At 39.7% G+C, this 19,792-nt stretch overlaps 1 protein-coding gene across 1 annotated transcript in view; it reads left to right on the forward strand.

Annotated features, from left to right (window-relative positions):
• The window catches only part of F9 (coagulation factor IX), a 33,865-nt gene extending 26,675 nt beyond the window's left edge, over positions 1 to 7,190 (forward strand). The window contains exons 7-8 of the mRNA XM_055564034.1: positions 4,356 to 4,470; positions 6,591 to 7,190. Coding sequence (XP_055420009.1) covers positions 4,356 to 4,470; positions 6,591 to 7,138 — 663 coding nt within the window. The 3' untranslated portion in view covers positions 7,139 to 7,190. The remainder of the gene's footprint in view (positions 1 to 4,355; positions 4,471 to 6,590) is intronic.
• Positions 7,191 to 19,792: the final 12,602 nt, after the last annotated feature.

A 19,792-nucleotide genomic window follows, 5' to 3' on the forward strand; every position in this document is an offset into this window, starting at 1 on the left:
TTGGAGTTTCAGCTTTAGCATCAGTCCTTCCAAAGAACACCCAGGACTGATCTCCTTTAGGATGGACTGGTTGGATCTCCTTGCAGTCCAAGGGACTCTCAAGAGTCTTCTCCAACACCACAGTTCAAAAGCATTAATTCTCAGCTTTCTTCACAAGTGGTTAAGCTTTCTTTAATCCTTTATATTGTTGTTGTTTAGTTGCTCAGTTGTGTCCAACTCTTGCGACCCCGTGGACTATAACCCACCAGGTTCCTCTGTCCATGGGATGGATTCTCCAGGCAAGAATACTGGAGTGGGTTGTACCTACCCAGACCCAATTCTTTCCATTTGATTAGAACACACCCCCATGGCAGACAACAAGTAGTTACCATCTGTATACACCGGAACTTTCTCTTTCTCCTGGTGGGTGGGTGGGTGGGGGTGGATATTGGGAGGAAGATAAGATATTACATGAACTTCCTAAGACTATATATATATATCTTCACTTGAAAAGATATTCCTCTATTTTTCTTAGCTCAGATTATACAGTTCCAATTAGCAGAAATGAAAACATGACATATGTAATCTCATCTGGCCCCACAAAACTATTTTGGACAGAACATTTAGAGAATTCTTCTTTAGGATGGTTTGATGAAGTCTATTTCAATGACTGGGTTTCCCTGGTGGCTCAGATGGTAAAGCATCTGCCTGCAATGCAGATGCCAGTACTAGTCTAGTTAACCATTAAAAGCCAAAAGTGATCCTCCCCTCTGTGCTCAGAAAAATGAAGTAGGGCCAAGGGCTGGGTGAATCACACCTGTAGGCTTAATAAGCCATACATCGTGTAGAAGTGGTTTTGCTCTTTATACATAAGAGAACAAGTATGCAAAGAAAAATTGTTAAGAGGTGGCTAGGTAGGGAGAGTAAGAGTTTACTGAAATGACAGAGAAAGGTCAAGTTTGAGTTAAAAGGTTAAAAAAGGAACAACAGGGGAGCAGCTATTACTTTAGGCTGGCATTGTCAGTGAAGAACATCAAAATAGATATGTGAATGTGTATTTTGCAGATGTATGTGGATGTGTTTGGTGTGTATCTGTGCATGTGTGAAAGAGAAAATGTGCTTCTGTTAGGATATGACAAACATTAAAATGTTTGACAGATCAGCACTCGGACACCTTGCTCAGAACATATGCTTTCCCATTTTTCCGATCGTTCTCCAAAGTGATGTCATATAAGAACTTGTCCTTGGCCATGCAGACAGCTCATTCCCAAAGAGCTAACATTTAGATAGCTGTGATCCTGAAGTAGTCAAGTAAACATTCCGAAACAAAGTCATTTGAAATATTTTTAAATGCAAATGTATTTTAGGGCTTTTTCTTGGCAAAGATGTTTACCAAAGTTTCTAATACTAATCAGGAATGGGCAAAAAAAAAAAACACTCTTCAGGCTTGAAAGGACACAACTGTATTTCTCAGCCATCCACCAGAACAGCATAGGAGCTCCAAGCAGCAAGTCTTTGGCAGGAATCAGACTAGCTACAACATAGTCTCTGTGCCCGAGGCTGTGGCTATCATTCACTCTGGCCTAACTAGCCCATTAAGCTGAGAGATGTCCAATTCGCCTCTCATATAGAGGGTAAGCACCATTATATCATTGTATATGAATGCTTAACTCCTGTTACTTGAGCAGATGTATTTAGTTGTAGTCATGAGGCCTGGTAAAGAACAGTGTTGTGCAAATTCGCCTGGTGAGGATACTCACCTGAGGTCTGGGCCAGTTTCAAGAACTGGTGACCAGTGCAGTTTCAGGGCCCTGTCTTCCAAAGGGTCCCGCATTTGTAGCTCAATGCTTTGCATTTGTGTTTTATAACTCAAGTTCAATGAGACAATGGAGCATGCGTGCGCTGGTAACCTGGAACCTCAAGTCACCGCAGGCTCACCTCTCAGTACCGTGCAGGGGTGGACTCTTGACCTCCCTCTCCCCTGTCCCCTGGTGCCTTGGCTAGCTCTCTCTGTCTTCCCTTTCCCCAGCCGCCCAATGACCACTGCCACCGCCAACCTTTGGCACACTGCCATATGCCCCCTCCTCACTGCCAGCAGCTACTGTTGTCATCCTCCTCCAGCATAGGCACACAGAGAGTTGAAGCTGGGTGCCTAGACTCTATGCCATTTGAGGAAGGGGCATGGCCACATGGCATCTCACATGGCCAGAAATGCGTCCTAGCACATTTGGAGGGGGAGTAACGGGGGCAAACCTCTTGCCTCCCTTCATTCCAGGAACTGAACATATCCTGACACGCAAGTTGAAATCCCCTGGGAGTCACCATTGGCTGTTGATTGCTTCAGTGAACCAGTGGGAAGGGAAGATGGCACCAGGGCACCAGCACAGGGATGGTGGGAGAGGGGACCTGGCAGCTGAGAGCTGCATTTGTGAGTGCCTGTTCAGTGCCCCTGGGCACCTGTGAGTGCCTGCGCTCACCCAGTGGCTATGCCCCACACATGAGGGAGCCCAACTTTAAATAGTAAATTCACAACACCATGATAGGTTGTGAGACACCACAGAAAAAAAGCAAAACTGTTTTATTTTAGTATCTTCCATGACAATTTTTCCTAGCTTGAACAAGGGGACCTGCATTTTCATTTTGCAACAAGCCCCGCAAATTATGCAGCCAGCTCCTCCTGGAGTAATCACTTTTAAAACATAAAGGTCACCAAGCCATGGAAATTCTGAAACAGAATTTCTCGAATTTAATTATGCATAAGGATATTCTGGAGATCTGCATTTTTCTCCATCCCATGCAGGAAATATTCTGATGAAATCTGGGTGGGCTCCCAAAGCTGCATTTTATAAGCACCCCAGATGCAATTGGTCCACCAAGCACACTAGGAGAAATACTGGGTGCTTAGAAGCCTCACCACTAACTAATCTTAACTAACTGCATATCTAAACCTCGGTTTTCTCATCTGTATGGATGTGTCACTCCACAAAGTGTTGTGAGTATTAAATGCACATGAAACACTTAGCACAATGATTTGTCCATAGTGAGCAAGACAGATTCAAAAGAAAATTAAGATCATTGTTGAGTCTGGATGGTGGGTGAACTGGTGTTTATTATGTTGTGTGAGTTTTCCTATATTTTTATTTTTCAACATGAAAAACGACAGCTAGAATGAGAGGGAAACCTGTGTTTAGAAAAGAGGGTCAGAGGCTTGCAGTGGGTCAGCCCCATAGGTCTCCATGTGGGAGGCTAGTGCTTTAGTGTCTAGGATTAGCCAGGGTTCAATAAATAGAATTCAGGACAAAAAGCATCTTCACTAGAATATGCCCCCAAGGACCTTCTCAAACTCACACTGGAAAGGAGTGACCACCCCTTTTTCCTAGTTTATTATGAATGGGCTTATGCCTGAGGCTGTATGTGCTTCAGTAAAAGGGCAGCAGTGCCCACAAAGGGTTTCCAAATGTTGAGTGTGCCCTCTAGTGTTCATACTTCCCAGCTTTCTTCCTGAAGAGGTGGACCAAGGCCCTTGCATACACAGGAAGTGAAAATTCTCCAAGTTGATCTAGACATTGAGGTGGTAAAAATATCCATAGTCCACTCTGGTTATATGACGAATGTGTAGATGAAAGAATGGATTGGCCTCTTATCTAATCACACCCAGGCTCAAGGTAGTGCTCAAACATCTCTGTCCCCAAATCAAACATAGCTTAGTAGATCTTTTAGGACAGGGCAGCTTACAGATCCAGTGAGGGGAGGTGGAGATAGTAGCGGGGAGACCAGAAGGAGTGCACAAGTTCAGCTGTTGCCCCCTGCCTGAATTGGCATAGCACAGCCATGAAGTCTCATTTCATATCATTCTTGTTGAGAAAGGGCTTGAAAAGATCTCCTGGAAAAGTCAGTAGTTTTTCTTTCAAATGCTCTATGGCAAGCAGATTTCCTCGTACATGGACAGGAGACACAGTAATCACTTGATCTCCAGGAGTCAAGTCAGTGCGTTTCTGAATATACCAGCCATATCCCCAAGAAGCAATTTATGCTATCAGAGAACCTGACTTGCCTGAAAAAGAAATCCAAGGACCCCACATCATCCAAAGAAGCTATTTCCTCCTAGTTGCCTCTTCTAGCACTCCCCCTGGCTATCACTGCTCACTGGCTATCACTACCCATTCTCTTCAAGACGGTTTCAGAAATGGCTTTTTTGATTGTGCTCCAGGAACACTAAGACATCTTCAAAACTGACACTTGCCAGAAACACTCCACTTCAGCCAGCACCTAGAAGCCAACTTTTTGCTCACTCCTCTAAACAGCACACGTATTTTGTTGTTGCTGTTGTAGATCAAATATATTATGTAGTAAGATTCATCATTTTGTTTCCACAGGTCCTTTTGCATGGTGAAATTCCTGCATTCTGTGGAGGTTCCATCGTTAATGAAAAATGGGTTGTAACTGCAGCCCACTGCATCAAGCCTGGTGTTAAAATTACTGTAGTTGCAGGTAAATAAACAAGGGATGGTAATTGTTTGCAACAGCCCTAGATCTTCTATATGACTGCTATATCATTTGGGTGTTGGTTTAGTCGCTAAGTCACGTCCAACTCTTGTGACCCAGGGACTGTAGCCTGCCAGGCTCCTCTGTCCACGGGAGTTCCCAGGCAAGAATACTGGAGTGGGTTGCCATTTCCTTCTCTAGGGAATCTTCCTGATCCAGGGATTGAATCCCCGTCTCCGGCATTGCAGGCAGATTCTTTACCAACTGAGCCACCAGGGAAGCCCATATCATATTTTACTAGAGTCTATTAAGATCATTGCCAAATAAGTTGAACTAGTGGTAGAGAGGCCATCTTCTCAAAATCCAACTTATTCCATCCTTATTTTTATTATTATTTTTTGGCCACACCACACAGCATGTGGGATCTTAGTTCCCCAGTTCAGATCAGTTCAGTTCAGTCGCTCAGTCATGTCCGACTCTTTGCAACCCCATGAATCATGGCATGCCAGGCCTCCCTGTCCATCACCAACTCCCGGAGTTCACTCAAACTCATGTCCATCAAGTCGGTGATGCCATCCAGCCATCTCATCCTCTGTCGTCCCCTTCTCCTCCTGCCCCCAATCCCTCCCAGCATCAGAGTCTTTTCCAATGAGTCAACTCTTCGCCTGAGGTGGCCAAAGTATTGGAGTTTCAGCTTCAGCACCAGTCCTTCCAGTGAACACCCAGGACTGATCTCCTTTAGGATGGACTGGTTGGATCTCCTTGCAGTCCAAGGGACTCTCAAGAGTCTTCTCCAACACCACATATGCAGATGACACCAGCCTTATGGCAGAAAGTGAAGAGGAACTAAAAAGCCTCTGATGAAAGTGAAAGAGGAGAGTAGAAAAGTTGGCTTAAAGCTCAACATTCAGAAAACTAAGATCATGGCATCTGGTCCCATCACTTCATGGGAAATAGATGGGGAAACAGTGGAAACAGCGTCAGACTTTATTTTTGGGGGCTCCAAAATCACTGCAGATGGTGATTGCAGCCATGAAATTAAAAGATGCTTACTCCTTGGAAGGAAAGTTATGACCAACCTAGATAGATCCCCAACCAGGGATCAAACTCAAGCCCCCTGCATTGGAAGGTGGACTCTTGACCAATGGACCACCAGGGAAATCCCTCTGCATCATTCTTTTGGCAGACCTTTACTAGCACTCATCTCAGTGCAAATATACTTATCTATTGATGTGTCCATTTCCCCACCAGACTGAGTCTTTGAAAAAGCCATGTCATTTCACTGGTGCTTGTGTCCTTACCCCTGGCACAAGCTGTAACCTGCCCTCAATTGACATTTGAATGAATGACTAAATGAATGTATTATCTGTACGCAAAAAAAGCAGTCCAAATCCTTGAAATTGGGAATGAGTTTGAGCAAGCTCCAGGAGTTGGTGATGGACAGGAAAGCCTGATGTGCTGCAGTCCATGGGGTCGCAAACAGACATGACTGAGTGAACTGAACTGAAGATAATTCATAACAAGTCAATTCATTATCACCTGTGAACAGGATGAGACTTGTAAACAGCATGGGTAAACAGATCCATCTATCTGATGGTCCTGAATGGCTTTTTGCTCTGAAAAGTATGCATTGGCCCTCAATTAAGTTTTACCAAAATCGTAACAAGAATAAGATATTTGACACTTGATTGGCAGGTAACTCAATGGTGACAAGTGGACACTTGAAGAATCTGCTTCTTTATGTGAAAGGTGATATGTGACTAAAGAGAAATTTATTTTCAGTGGGTGAATATAAGCTGCCAGCTAAAGACAGGGGCTTCCCTGGTGGCTCAGTCAGTAAAGAATCCACCTGCAATGCAGGAGACCGCCTGTAGCGCAGGAGACTGGGGTTCGATCGCTGGGTCAGGAAGATGCCCTGGAGAAGGAAATGGCAACCCATTACAACATTCTTGCCTGGGAAGTCCCATGTACAGAGGAGCCTGGTGGTCTCTAGCCCATGGGGTCCCAAGAGTCAGACACAACTGAGTGACTAAACCACCACAAGGAAGTGATGCTAGATAGACACTTGGAAAATGTGTTTCTTTGTGGGAGAGACTGTGGCTCAAAAAGACATTTATTTTCTATAGGTGAGCATAACACAGAGAAGCCAGAACCTACAGAGCAAAAGCGAAATGTGATCCGTGCTATTCCTTACCACAGCTACAATGCATCTATTAATAAGTACAGCCACGACATTGCCCTCCTGGAGCTGGATGAACCCTTAGAGCTAAATAGCTATGTAACCCCTATTTGCATTGCTGACAAGGAATACACGAACATCTTCCTTAAATTTGGTTACGGTTATGTGAGTGGCTGGGGCAAAGTCTTCAACAGAGGGAGGTCAGCCTCAATTCTTCAGTACCTGAAAGTTCCACTTGTTGACCGAGCCACGTGTCTTCGATCCACGAAGTTCACCATCTACAGTCACATGTTCTGTGCCGGCTACCATGAGGGAGGTAAAGATTCATGCCAAGGAGACAGTGGGGGACCCCATGTTACCGAAGTGGAAGGTACCAGTTTCTTAACTGGAATTATTAGCTGGGGTGAAGAGTGTGCAATGAAAGGAAAATATGGCATATATACCAAGGTGTCCCGGTATGTCAACTGGATTAAAGAAAAAACAAAGCTCACATAAAGAAAAATGTATTTCCAAGGCTGACATATTTGGAATTGAAGATGGACATAAATTTACTAACTAACATATTTGGAATTGAACATGGACATAAATTTACTAACTAATCACTTTCTTTAGATTTGAGTATATACCTTCTATGAATATTCCTTTTTCTCTTTATGGGGAGAAGTCTAGCTAGACTTCATATTTTACTAGAATAAGTAGATAATAAAATGTAATCACTAGAGAAACTACTGTGGTGGGAAATTGTGGCCATTCCTTCAGGTCCAGCCCTTGACCAAATTGTGAAGTTAAGTTCTTAATCCTGCCCATCAGGCATTGTAGTTCTCCACCGGAGCAACTCACTGCTTCTCTGTCCTTAGCAGCATTCCACATGCCAGATCTTTCTAACATCCCCCCACCAAGTTAAAATTTATTGGATCTGTATCCAGGATATTTGGTCTAGTCCATCATAAGGCCAGCCCCACATTCATCCAGGAAGAACATAGGAGCAGCTGAGAGATTAAAAGTCATGGGAAACACTACTTCTTTTTCAATATCCTTATTCCTGCATCCTTTATCCTTTCCACCTCCTATTGCCCAAATCACTTTTTCTCTTTCTGTCCCCTTTTGCCTACATAGGCATTAAAGGAAGGAAAGGAAGCGTTGTACTGTTTTACTGCTGTGCACCTATCAAACCCAGACTTGCTCTCAGTTTGGTCTTGGGCCACCTTTTCATCACACCGAGATAAAGTAAGGTGCCTGATCTTGGAGGAAAAGTTCCTCTCAGACAGTCACATTATTAAAATAATACATAATGGAAGGAATGACCCATCAGAGTAGTTTCCTATGGACTTGTAATTGTGTTGTTATGGAGGTTTGACTAGACATGGTTCCATGAAGGCAAACGGGCATGTTATTATAACCAAGAAAACTGACATATAGCCAGGTGAGCTGACAGTCAGTTTGCAAGTAGAGTGAACAGTGTCTTCAAGAAAACTCATTGGTGTGTCTCCAGTGTTGTTCATGGCTAAGGAAGAAATTGCTCAGACCAGAAAACACGAGCATCATGCCTCCTCAACTGGCATATTGCTACAGTGGAGAGGGCTGCACCTGGCTTACAGACATGTATCGTTCCCATGAGCCAGCAAACTCCCTTTTGCTGGTTCCATGCTCACCAGACCACTTTTTTTTGTTATAATTAGGCCTTCTATATTATATTCTCTAGAGGGTTATTGACCAACCAATATATCAATCAATCACATCAATATTTTGATCTATTAGACTATTTCCCTTTGTGAATTAAACTGATGTTCTGATTCACACCTTGGCTTTTCATTAATTTGGTTGATGTGAATAATTTACCCTGCATGTGATTACATGTGGAACTACTGACAACACCATGTTTTGGACCACTTTGACCCAACCAAGCTGCTGCTGCCCCTGCCCACATGTTACCCCCATCCAGGCCTCACACTTGCTGATTTATTTCAACTTACTCTCATTAATCCCTTTTTTCCTTGAGTTTTTCAAATACAAATATCAATAAATGTAGTTTTCAATTCCTCAAAAAGTGTTTTTTGTTGAATCATTCAAAGAGAGGGCTCCCAAATACTACATTTGGCAGTACACTCAAAAGAATGCATCCAAATGCCATATGACACAGCAGAGATTTGATGCTCTGTTGTCACGCAGCTTTCATGGGAGGCAGTGTGTGCTGTGTCCTGGTGAGGACAGTGGTCTGGATCCACACAGAACAGAATTGAGTCTAAATATTTGTGAATATGGCCTTGGATAAGTCACTCCACATTTTAAAGAGATTTTTATTTACTTGGCTGTGCCAGGTCTTAGTTGCAGCATGTGAAGTCTTACTCCCTGACCAGGGATCAAACCCACGTCTCCTGCATTGGGAGCACAGAGTCTTAGCCACTAGACCACCAGGGAAGTCCTAGTCACTCTACATTTTGTGCCTTGACTTCTGCATTGTGTAATGATAGAGTTTGACAGGATGCTCTCCAAGGGCCCTTGTTGACCTTGTGATAATCAATGAGTTCATGTTCTTCCATTCTTTTATTCAACAAATATTCAAGGAGTGATTACTGTATGCCAACCTCCAATAGTGTTTATTACATTTGAGTTCACATTTATATAGTTTGTGAGTTAACTAAAATAATGTATGTGAATTGCCTTGTTGTCGCCTACTATGCTACTACACAATAGTTGCTCAGTAAATGTTAGCTAAATCTGAATTCATGTTTATCCCACAATAGGAATTACTCTTGTATTGAGTATCAGGAGAAGAGGCCAAACTTAAATAAAAATAATGCCTAGCATTGAGGTTTCATGAACAAACAAAAGAAATCAATTTGGCTTATTGTTGGCTAAAGGAGAGAGGAGACACTGTGATTATCCACCTTAGGTTTGAGTAGGACACTGATTCATGTATGGAAACGCGTTACTTCACATTTGAACGAAGCAAGGTCTGTAGCCCCAGTGCTCTGCGATTGGTAAAAGAGAGCCACTGGCCTTGTTGCCATGGAGACCACCCTTTACAAAGAGAGCAATGGGGGCGTGGTCTTACACTTCCTGTGATTGGTCTTCCCTGTGGCAGAGGGAGGAGCTCCTGGGCCCACCAGTCTCGAGCCACAGTCTTTTATCCCGAGTTCAAAAATGACTGCATTCTTGAAGAGCCACCTGCAGCATGTTGCCGCCAGTAAACATTTGGGGCCTTTAAGCCCACCTAAGAGCTTCGGAGCCAGGCCCTCGCTAGATTCTACCTAGAGCATTTACAGTCGCCATATAAGAATCATTAATGCTTTCAAAATCGCTGTAGTTACTTAGTCTAAATGGGCTGAAACATGCTGCTGCAATATTGGAAATGACAGGTTAAAATAGAACTCATGCTGAGTGGAGAAAAGTGTGTTAATGTAGTGCGGTCATTTCAAGTTGCTGTTTAAGTATGATTGTTTGGGGTTCTTTTAAATATTAGTTGCTAAATGGTGACAGGAACAAAATGTCCAATTTTCTCTGCCAAGGGAGAAAGGTTTTCTCCCTTACTTTACTGAACTGTGACAGACCAGTTCACAAAATTGCTTAATTATAATTCTTAAACCACTTCTGACAGCTGACAGTCCAATCTAAGAAAGTCAGAGCTGCAAGGGCCCTTAGACACCATCCAAATCACTGTCCATTTAACAGATGAGGAAATTGAGGCCAAGATAAGGCCAGACCCAGGTCTCCCACTTCACATGTGGAAGTACTTTCCACATGTGAAAAGCACATGGAAGTGCTTTCAATTAGAGCTTTGTCTGTGTTTTTAGGGCAGCGGGGGGCATTCTGCATTGGTGGAACCCTTTCAGCAAACCTGGGACTGAACACTGCCTGAAATTCTTATTAGTGATGCTCTAATTGACAAACAAGTGACCAAATCAACAAGACCATCGGGTAGCAGGGAAGGCAGAGTGGCCGTCCAATAACAAACTGGAACCGCAGTCCTAGACTCAAAGCAGCACCTGTGGAGTGAACCTGTAGTGCTGGTGTCTGGCTTTTAGCCAAGCTGAGAGAACTGGGCCTACCAGGTGTGACATTTGACTTCCAGAGCAAGTTGATCGCTGTCATCTGGCACACAGTCATCCCGGAAACATTTCAGCTCGATTGATTGCAACCGCGCAGGGTAAAACATAGGCAGCACGCCAACACAGCAGGCTACTGCAGAAGTTGTTGTTTGAAAGTTGAAGGAAGGCTTCAAAAGCCAGCCGAAGCTGGGGTGCTAACAATGCCATACAGTCCTGGGTGACAAGGGAAACAGACTTCAGCAGCTGACAGGCCTGTCTGAGCAAAGCACTCAGGGCTCTTTTTGAATCGGAGGCTGATGCCATTTAGAAATCTCAGGATTAAAAAAAGAATGTTAGGTTTAGTGGATTAATACAAAATAAAAACTGGGGGTGGGGGGGGTGGGGGATCTCGTGGTTAAAGCCACAAAAATCATGTTCTGGAAACTATAGAGACTGCTGAAGTTACAGCAGGCAAAAAACTTGGCCTGGGACCTCTGTCCTTTCCAACCAAGTATCCAGATTACTCATTTTCTCAAAGAGTACTTTCAAGGTAGACTGTTTCCACTGTGTCTGTGGGGTTATGGCTTGCCTAGAGATTTCCAGTTAATTTCAGCCTCTAGTAGGGATAAGGTTATCAGAAGGGAAAAACAGCAGGCAGAAACTTTGTTATAGATACAGAGGCAATTGCTTCTAGAACAGAGCTGAGGACCTGTCACAGAATGAGAGTAATATTTTGAACTCCTGGCCAGATCATTTCACCCTGGTAGGAAACTGACCTCTTTCCCCCTGCCCCCCCCCCACCCCCCCCCCCCGCCATCCTGATCCCTACCCTGTCCCAGAGAGTTACCTCTTGATTGGAGAAGGATGGAAATAGGCACAGGGATATTCCTGATTCCAAGGACTTCTTTTCAAAAGGTTGCTTCTTCGCAATGTTAAATATGAGATCCTAATCTATAAAAACTTGCTGATGCTTCCAGCATGCTGTCGTAGATAGCTTCTGCAAATCAATAATCATGTAGTGGCTCAGGTGTTTACCTCATAAAGCTAAAAGGGTCCCAGGATTTACACATGACATGCTTTAGTGAAGATCTGTATATAAAAATCTGTTTTCCTCTTGGAATATATGACAAAAATAAGCATGCATTTTCATGATATTAAAACTCAGCTCGAAAATAAGTAGCCAAATTAAGAATACACCAGGTCTCTGAAAAACAGCACATTGTCGCTTCAGTCATGTCCAACTCTACAACCCTATGGACTATAGCCTGCCAGGCTCCTCTGTCCATGGGGATTCTCCAGGCAAGAATACTGAAGTGGGTTGCCATGCCCTCCTCCAGGGGATCTTCCTGACCCAGGGATCGAAGCCCTATCTCTTGTCTCCTGCATTGGCAGGCGGGTTCTTGACCACTAGTGCCACCTGGGAAGCCCCGAGAAACTCAGTGCATGCTTGTTAAATTAATGAACCAATGGATAAATGAAATGGAAGGAAAACAACCTATTACTGACCACATCAAAGCAAAACAGAGTCATCTAGGGTAAGAATGAGAAATTCACCCTGAACACAGGGAATATGCCATAGAAAGAGAGACAGATAAATAGAATGCCTACATTCATGTCCTTCCAAGGATTATGAAAGGAGGTATCATTACTTTCTAGGAAATGTAAAACAGATTAGCCTTAAGACCGTGGTTATAGTCTTGAGCTCCTTGAGCACATGTGTCAGTGTTTCCCAGGGGTAGATACTTCAGAGTGGAATTGCTAAGCTATACAGTATTTACTTCAACTTTATTTGGTATTAGCAAATTGTTCATTCAAGTGTTATACCAATTTATGTGCCAGTAACATCATGTAAGAGTTCTTGTTTCACATCCTTTCCAACACTTGGTATTTTGAGGAACACAAGCAGATTTTAAAGCTACAAATTCTCATATGTAAAATGGCTGTTTTGCATTGAATTCAGGTATTTTGAAACTAGCTCTAAATCTACAAGTGTAGCTTTGTGTCTTCCCCAAGGTCAGTAAAGAGACCACTTTAGCTTCTAATATTAGATTCCAAAACATCCACTAGGATTTTTCCAAGTCATTTTTGTTATGGTTGAGAAGTTAAAGTTCACTTATTTTATTTGTTTTTGTAGCTTGCCATGTAAAAGAGCACATTCACTATCAAACAGAGATAAAAAAAATATTCACTAAGATAATTCTCAGCACATCACGTTCTTTTCATGCTTCAGATCTTTCTGATTTTCACTCTACCCTGCTCCTCTTTTCTATTATGATGCTTTCATTTATTCTCCAGCCTGGGTTTTGTTTGTTTGGTTATATTGGGAGTAATTGAGTTAGTGAGTCTATCTCATGAATACTTAGACGAAACCTATCTTTGAAACAGTTTACATTTTATTTGCTTTGGGCTTAAGGAAAGTTTCATTTACCTTTTTCACAAAGTCCAGCTTCATGGGCTGTTCTCAATACACATTATTAGTCCTATTTTGTATACATTTACTTCAGAATTTAATGGTGAATTCACATATGTGAAATGAGGTGATCAACGATTATAAGGTAGCCTCTCATCAAGTACAAGGGAAAACTTTTTAAATTTTTAAATTAATTTTTACTGGAGTATACTTGCCTTACAATGTTGTTAGTAAGCAAAGTGAATCAGTTATACATATACATATATCCTCTTTTTAAGATTCTATTCCCATATAGCTCATATAGGCCATTAAAGAGTTTTGAGTAGAGTTCCCTGTGCTATACAGCAGGTTCTTATTAGTTACTTATTTTACACATAATTAGTGTATATATATGTCAATCTCTATCTCCCAGTTTATCCCATTCCCCCCTTTCACCCTTGGTAACCCTAAGTTTGCTCTCTACATCTGTGACTCTATTAAGGGAAAATTTTAGACTTGAGTTATGTCTTGAGCTTTAACACAGAAAATACATTTTGAACTAAAGAGAATTTAAAAAAAAAAAATCCAGTTGTCACTTCTATTAATTTCCTTTTGAATGATATAAAGGGTTTAGTTTTGTCTGTAACATTGGTTGGTTGGTTTGCTTGCTGTCCTTGAGCAGACCCCATAAGACCAACTACAAACTGATCATCCCAAATCAACAAAGGGGAAGTGTACTGAAATGTAATAAAAATGACTTGTTTTGACAATTAATTGCTTGAGACTTGATTCACTGAGCACTCTGGAGTCTACTGCTCCTAAGGGAAGACCATTCCTGTGTTCTAATACCTACTAATAACAAGCATTTTTCTCAGAGAAAGTCTGTTAAGTGAAACTGGATTGATTTCTGACTAAACCTCAAACAAAATCACTGACCTAATTTCTCTTCAAGTGGAGCATTTCTCATACTCCCTTATACTTTCAAAAATATACTCTGAAATTTTCTCTCTTCTTAAGAGAACACCATAGCCTAGAAGTTGGGAAGTCTTTTATAACAACTACATACTGTATATTGTGAGATTCATATGTAACTGTGGAAATGTCAACAATAATATTGGGTTGGCCATAAAGTTCGTTCAAGTTTTTCCTTAAGTTCTTACAGAAAAATTTGAACAAACTTTCTGGTCAGCCCAATACTTATTCCTCAGCCAATGCATAAATAAAAACTTGAACACACATTTTAATTTTCAGGGAGTTCTTGAAGATGAATTACATGTTTGATTAAGCAGTTCACTGCTGGTGCTTCCTCCAAAAAAGCTAAAAATAAATTTAAAGGCCAAAAGAAGTAGCTGAATATGTGATGGGATAGTCATTAAAACAACTAAAACAACCCAACCAAACCAATGTGACAGGTTTTGATTCTCCTTCTATATTAATGCATAAGTTCTAACTCCCTAATGGGCTGTGGAAAAGATTAAGTCTAGCAAACCCAGCTAGGAGCCCTTTGCAAAATCAACAGTTCAGAAAACAACTGTGGATATCTAGATGCTTTCCAGCTTTCCTTGGTCTTCATCAAATGGAAGCAGATTTTTTTCAGTGTGTGGAAATACCCTCTCACAACTATGGCTATCTAACCCCTGAAACCTCATGTACTGCCATTCTACAGATTTGGGTAAAGAAACTTTTTGAGCAAAATATTTTACCCTAGGTCTGGTTAGATGTCTCTGTGTCTCTGTCTCTCTCAGAGAAGCAAGGCTACAAGTAAACATGCTTTTACAACTTTCCTAGCACTATGTATTAAACTGTCTCTCATTTCCCCACATGCAATGCCACATCCATCAATACAGCAAATTACATACATATAAGACTCTGTTTCTGGGTTTTCTTTGTTCTATGGTATTTTGTCTATCATTGAGCTCATTTTCTTTGTTTTATTTATTACAACTTTATGACAAAAGTGAAGGTAAGCAAGTAACTCAAAATAATTATGGTGTCTTTAGTGTATCACTAATAAATGAAAGGAAAGGAGTTTTCTATTCTCTGACAAATCATACCAATGTTTTCCTAGGTCACTCCCTCCAGGCAATAGAAATTAAAAAAATAAATAAACAAATGGGACCTATCAAACTTATCAGCTTTTGTGAAGCAAAGAAAACCATAAACAAAATGGTGACAACCTATAGAATGGGAGAAAATATTTGCAAACGATGCAACAGACAAGGGCTTAATTTCCAGCATATACAAACAGCTCACACAACTCAACAATAACAACCACCACAAAAACTCAATTCAAAAATGGGCAGAAGACCCAAATAGACATTTCCCTAAAGAAGAAATATAGATGGCCAACAGGCACATAAAAAGATGCTCAACATCACTAATTAGTAGACAAATGCAAATCAAAACTACAATGAGGTACCACCAGTCAGAAGGGCAATCATTGAAAGTCTACAAATAACAAATGCTGGGGAGGGTGTGGAGAAAAAGAAACCCTCCTATACTGTAGGTGGGAACATAAGTTGGCACAGCCAGTGTGAAAAACAGTATGGAGGTTCCTCAGAAAACTAAAAATAGGTTAGCATATGACCCAGTAATCCCACTCCTGGGCACATATCAGGACAAAACCATAATTCGAAAACATACATGCACCTCTATGTTCATAGCAGCACTATTCACAACAGCCAAGACGTGGAAACAACCTAAATGTCCATCGACAGATGACTGGATAAAGATGTGGTACATATAGGCAATGGAATATTACTTAGCAATTAAAAAGAGTGAAATAATGCCATTTGCAGCAACATGGATGCAACTAGAGATTATCACACTAAGTGAAGTCAGAAAGAGAAAGACAAATACCACGTGACATCACTTGTATGTTGAATCTAAAATATGACACAAATGAACCTATCTATGAAACAGAAACAGAATAATGGATTAGAGAAGATACTGGGGGTTGCCAAGCAGGGAGGGACTTGGGGGAGGGATTGAGTGCAAGGCTGGGGTTAGCAGATGTAAGCTTTTATATATAGAATGGATAAACAAGGTTCTGCTGTATAGCACAGAGAACTGTATTCAATATCTTAAGATAAACCATAATGGAAAAGAATATATATGTGTGTGTGTATATAACTGAATTACTTTGTTGTACAGCAGTAATTAACACAATATTGTAAGTCAACTATACTTCAATTTAAAAAAAAAGAAAGGAAAAGCTTTTTCAATGATATTAAATTAAAAAAATATACGAGTGAGTTTAAGGTTGGATATTTTTAATGTGGAATTAATGCAAGTACATTTGCATTTTTAGTATATTTATAATGTAATTAAAATTTGAAGACTTAAAGGGAAATTGCTGCTATGTTTCATAGTAACACACATAAGTCCAATAAAATCAATACAGTGCAGTTACATATACAAATACATGTACAAATATAGCATTCATTGTCCAGTGATTAAAACATTAAAAGACTATACTGTATGTTTGAATCTATAGAACTCAGTATTTTCTTAAATGATTAAAATCCTTAATTTAATACCATGAAAATTAAATGTTTTGTGCAGAGGGGCACCATTATTCGAAGGTTTTAACTCCTAACTCTATCTTCTAGCCACAGGATCAGCAAACAAAATAAGTGTATTTTAATATTTGTTGTTGTTTCAGGAGCATTAATCAAGTGAAATATCAAACATATGGACAGTTTCATGAGTTAGTTATAAATCAGCCATCACAAATTCTAGCAATTGGACATTAGAAGATTTATAATTTGTAGGTGCCTTTGAATAAAATACAATTGGTTTGTCATATAAATGGTTACATCAAATGATACCATTGAAACAAACTATGATTTGACATAATACACAAAACTATTTTAAAAGATAAATAATTTGTGTATTATATAGTTGTGTTGTGTTTTTGTAAAACCAGTCATCAAAAACCATGCACCTAATATGCCAACTTGATAGTAAAACTCACGATCCATGATTCAAAAGGCAGCAATTTCAAACCACTGACTTCAGTGGCCCATAATACAAAATACTCCAAGCCTAAGTTCAACATTGTGTGCAACAACTGAGCCTCTGCTTTAAAACAAGTGATCTTACCGTTTACATATTTAAAAGGACATCCATACATATACATATATTATTAAAGAAAAGGCACACAAAGAAATACAATATAACTTATGAAACCCTGCACTAGAATAGATTTTTCTAGAAAACTCAAAAGCAAGTAAAGACACTGGAAAGCAGAGCTTTGTTACAGGAACACCTCTTGTGCAAATACTAATATTTAACTTAAAGCTGTGATGTATTCTAAATTTCAATGCATAATATGTAAACTTCCTCATCCTAACTGCAGGATTTTTAGCTTTGGGCCTTTCAAAGACAGCTCTGACAACCCTAAATACCAGTCTAAGTGCAAAAGAGGTCCTTCAGAACATATCCCTTTGGTATAATAAAGTCACAAAGATAATGAAATTAAATAATAAACTATCAATTACCAAAGGGGTTTAAAATCTCTGATTATCTCTCATCTCTCTTTAGATTTTTGTTTTGTTACTGAAAAGTTACCCCCCAATTTTTGCCTGTAAATGTTCAGAATAATTGATAATATGGTTTTCAAATGGAAATCTGAATACATGCCATGAAAAACCCTACTTGGAAACAAAATAACACTGCACTTTTCACCTGAGGGGATGGAGGGTGTGAAGATGGCTTCTTGCAAGACTGACACAAACTGTGAATGACGAAGTCCACCTCAGTCCCAAGGAAATTCTGTGAATGTCATTGGCAGCATAGGATCATCTGACTCTTGTACTGTTTATCTGTAACACTGAACTAGAGCTATAATCTAGTTCACACCTCCAAAGGAAACCTTATTTTTTAAAGTCTATTCATTCTCCTTTAATTCAAGGGGAACTTAGTTTCCTTGTTACTCAGAGCAGCATCTACAAAATAATGAAGAATGATGTTAATACTCCAGTGACTTTTAAAGCCAAAAATGTTGTCCATGCTACGACTTCTAACACTAAATGTGAGGATTCAAAAGGTCCATCCTAATTTCAAAGGTGATGTCTTTTGGATGTTTATTTTAATATGAGAGTTGTTATTCTGTTACATAGTGGTTTATAAAAAGCATCTATTTTACGAACAGCATAACTTCACTAGAAGCAAAATAAATACAATTCACATCACATACAACCAGATTTCACAAATATTGTATGAATTATGCTGTGTACATACAGATGAAACATGTTAAGCACATAATTCACAGAGATACTTGTACATTCCATTTGCCAGAATACAAATAAAATAATATATATTTTGAAACCTAAGTGCTGTTGACAGTTGCATATGTGGTCAATTTTCATTTCCTAATCCATTAACTGACACACAATACAATCTATTTTTGTAGGCCACGTTATACTATTTTGTCCTATGTAATGTAATATGAGGATAGATCTCAATCAGGACCACATGATATTATAGCATTCAACCAAAATCTACCAATAAGTATTAATTTTTGTTAATTCGACCTGTCATAAATGCATGTTACTTGAAAGAAATGTATATTTTTAAAACATCTAAAGTCAGAACTTGCTAGAGAACAGGGACACATGGAACCATGTCACCTTATCTAGTAGCATGTCACACTAAGAGAGTAATGCATGCTTTAAATGCAGATGATATACCAATCCATTACACGTAACTCTCCCAATGACACTGCAAGAAAGAAAAGGATAGTGAAAACTGTACTGATGGTAGAAAGTAGAAAATACAAATGGAAAGAATAGTGTGATTTTTTCCCCAAATAAAGTGTACGTACATCAACAAATGTACGGTAAGCCCTTTATTGCCTGAAAAATAAGCACAGGCTTGAAGTAGATTTAAGTTGTTTTGTCATGTACTTTTCAAAGAATGGTAATATGCCCTAAATCTACTGTGATTAGTTACAGTAATGAAATAATTTCAAATTAAAACTAATCAAATATGTAATTTTACATGTCCTGCATTACAGTTAGCTAAAATTGAATGTAATTAACTTTGTCCTGAATTAAGTATGAGGACATCTGGCTCTATATTTAAATGATGATGATAAAAGTTATGGAAAATCTACTGAGTGTTCCTAATGTTGAATAGAAATGCTAATATTATATGGAAGTTAGATGAATGCACTTGGTGTTTTCAATTTTGAATTTTGGAGACCTGAGTACAAGAGAGGCCATTATTTTCTAGTATATATACACTGCACTGTTATTTCATAGTTTTATTGGCTTTTAAAATATGCTTCGTTAAAAATGATTTATATATGTTAATTTACACAGTTCTTTGAGCATGTATTTTTAAGTAACTCATGTGTTTCTTTTCTCTCTGTCTCTCATTACTGACTTAAATAAGCATAAAGCAGTTGGCAGAAAGATGGTCTTATTTATTTTCGAACTTAAGTCTTTAATGTGTAAGATGGAATCAGTTAATTTGGGGGGAAAATATGATTCATTACAACTATTTGGCTTTTGAAAGTGTTCAAAATGTCACTATCTCGGATTTTACCTTATTTCAATACATACACATTTTTAAAGGGTAAAGTACTCAATTCAGCATATGCAATGTTTCTTTGTCTGATACTGTTCCTTTATGGTTAGCACTGTATCTGCCCTGTATAATACAAGAAAGAAATGGTTAACTGCTCACCGGCATGAAGATACTGTCTTATGCTTAGAAGCTTTATGT

The sequence above is a fragment of the Bubalus kerabau genome, chromosome X (genome assembly GCF_029407905.1).
Source record: "Bubalus kerabau isolate K-KA32 ecotype Philippines breed swamp buffalo chromosome X, PCC_UOA_SB_1v2, whole genome shotgun sequence".
In the NCBI taxonomy this organism is placed as follows: domain Eukaryota; kingdom Metazoa; phylum Chordata; class Mammalia; order Artiodactyla; family Bovidae; genus Bubalus; species Bubalus kerabau.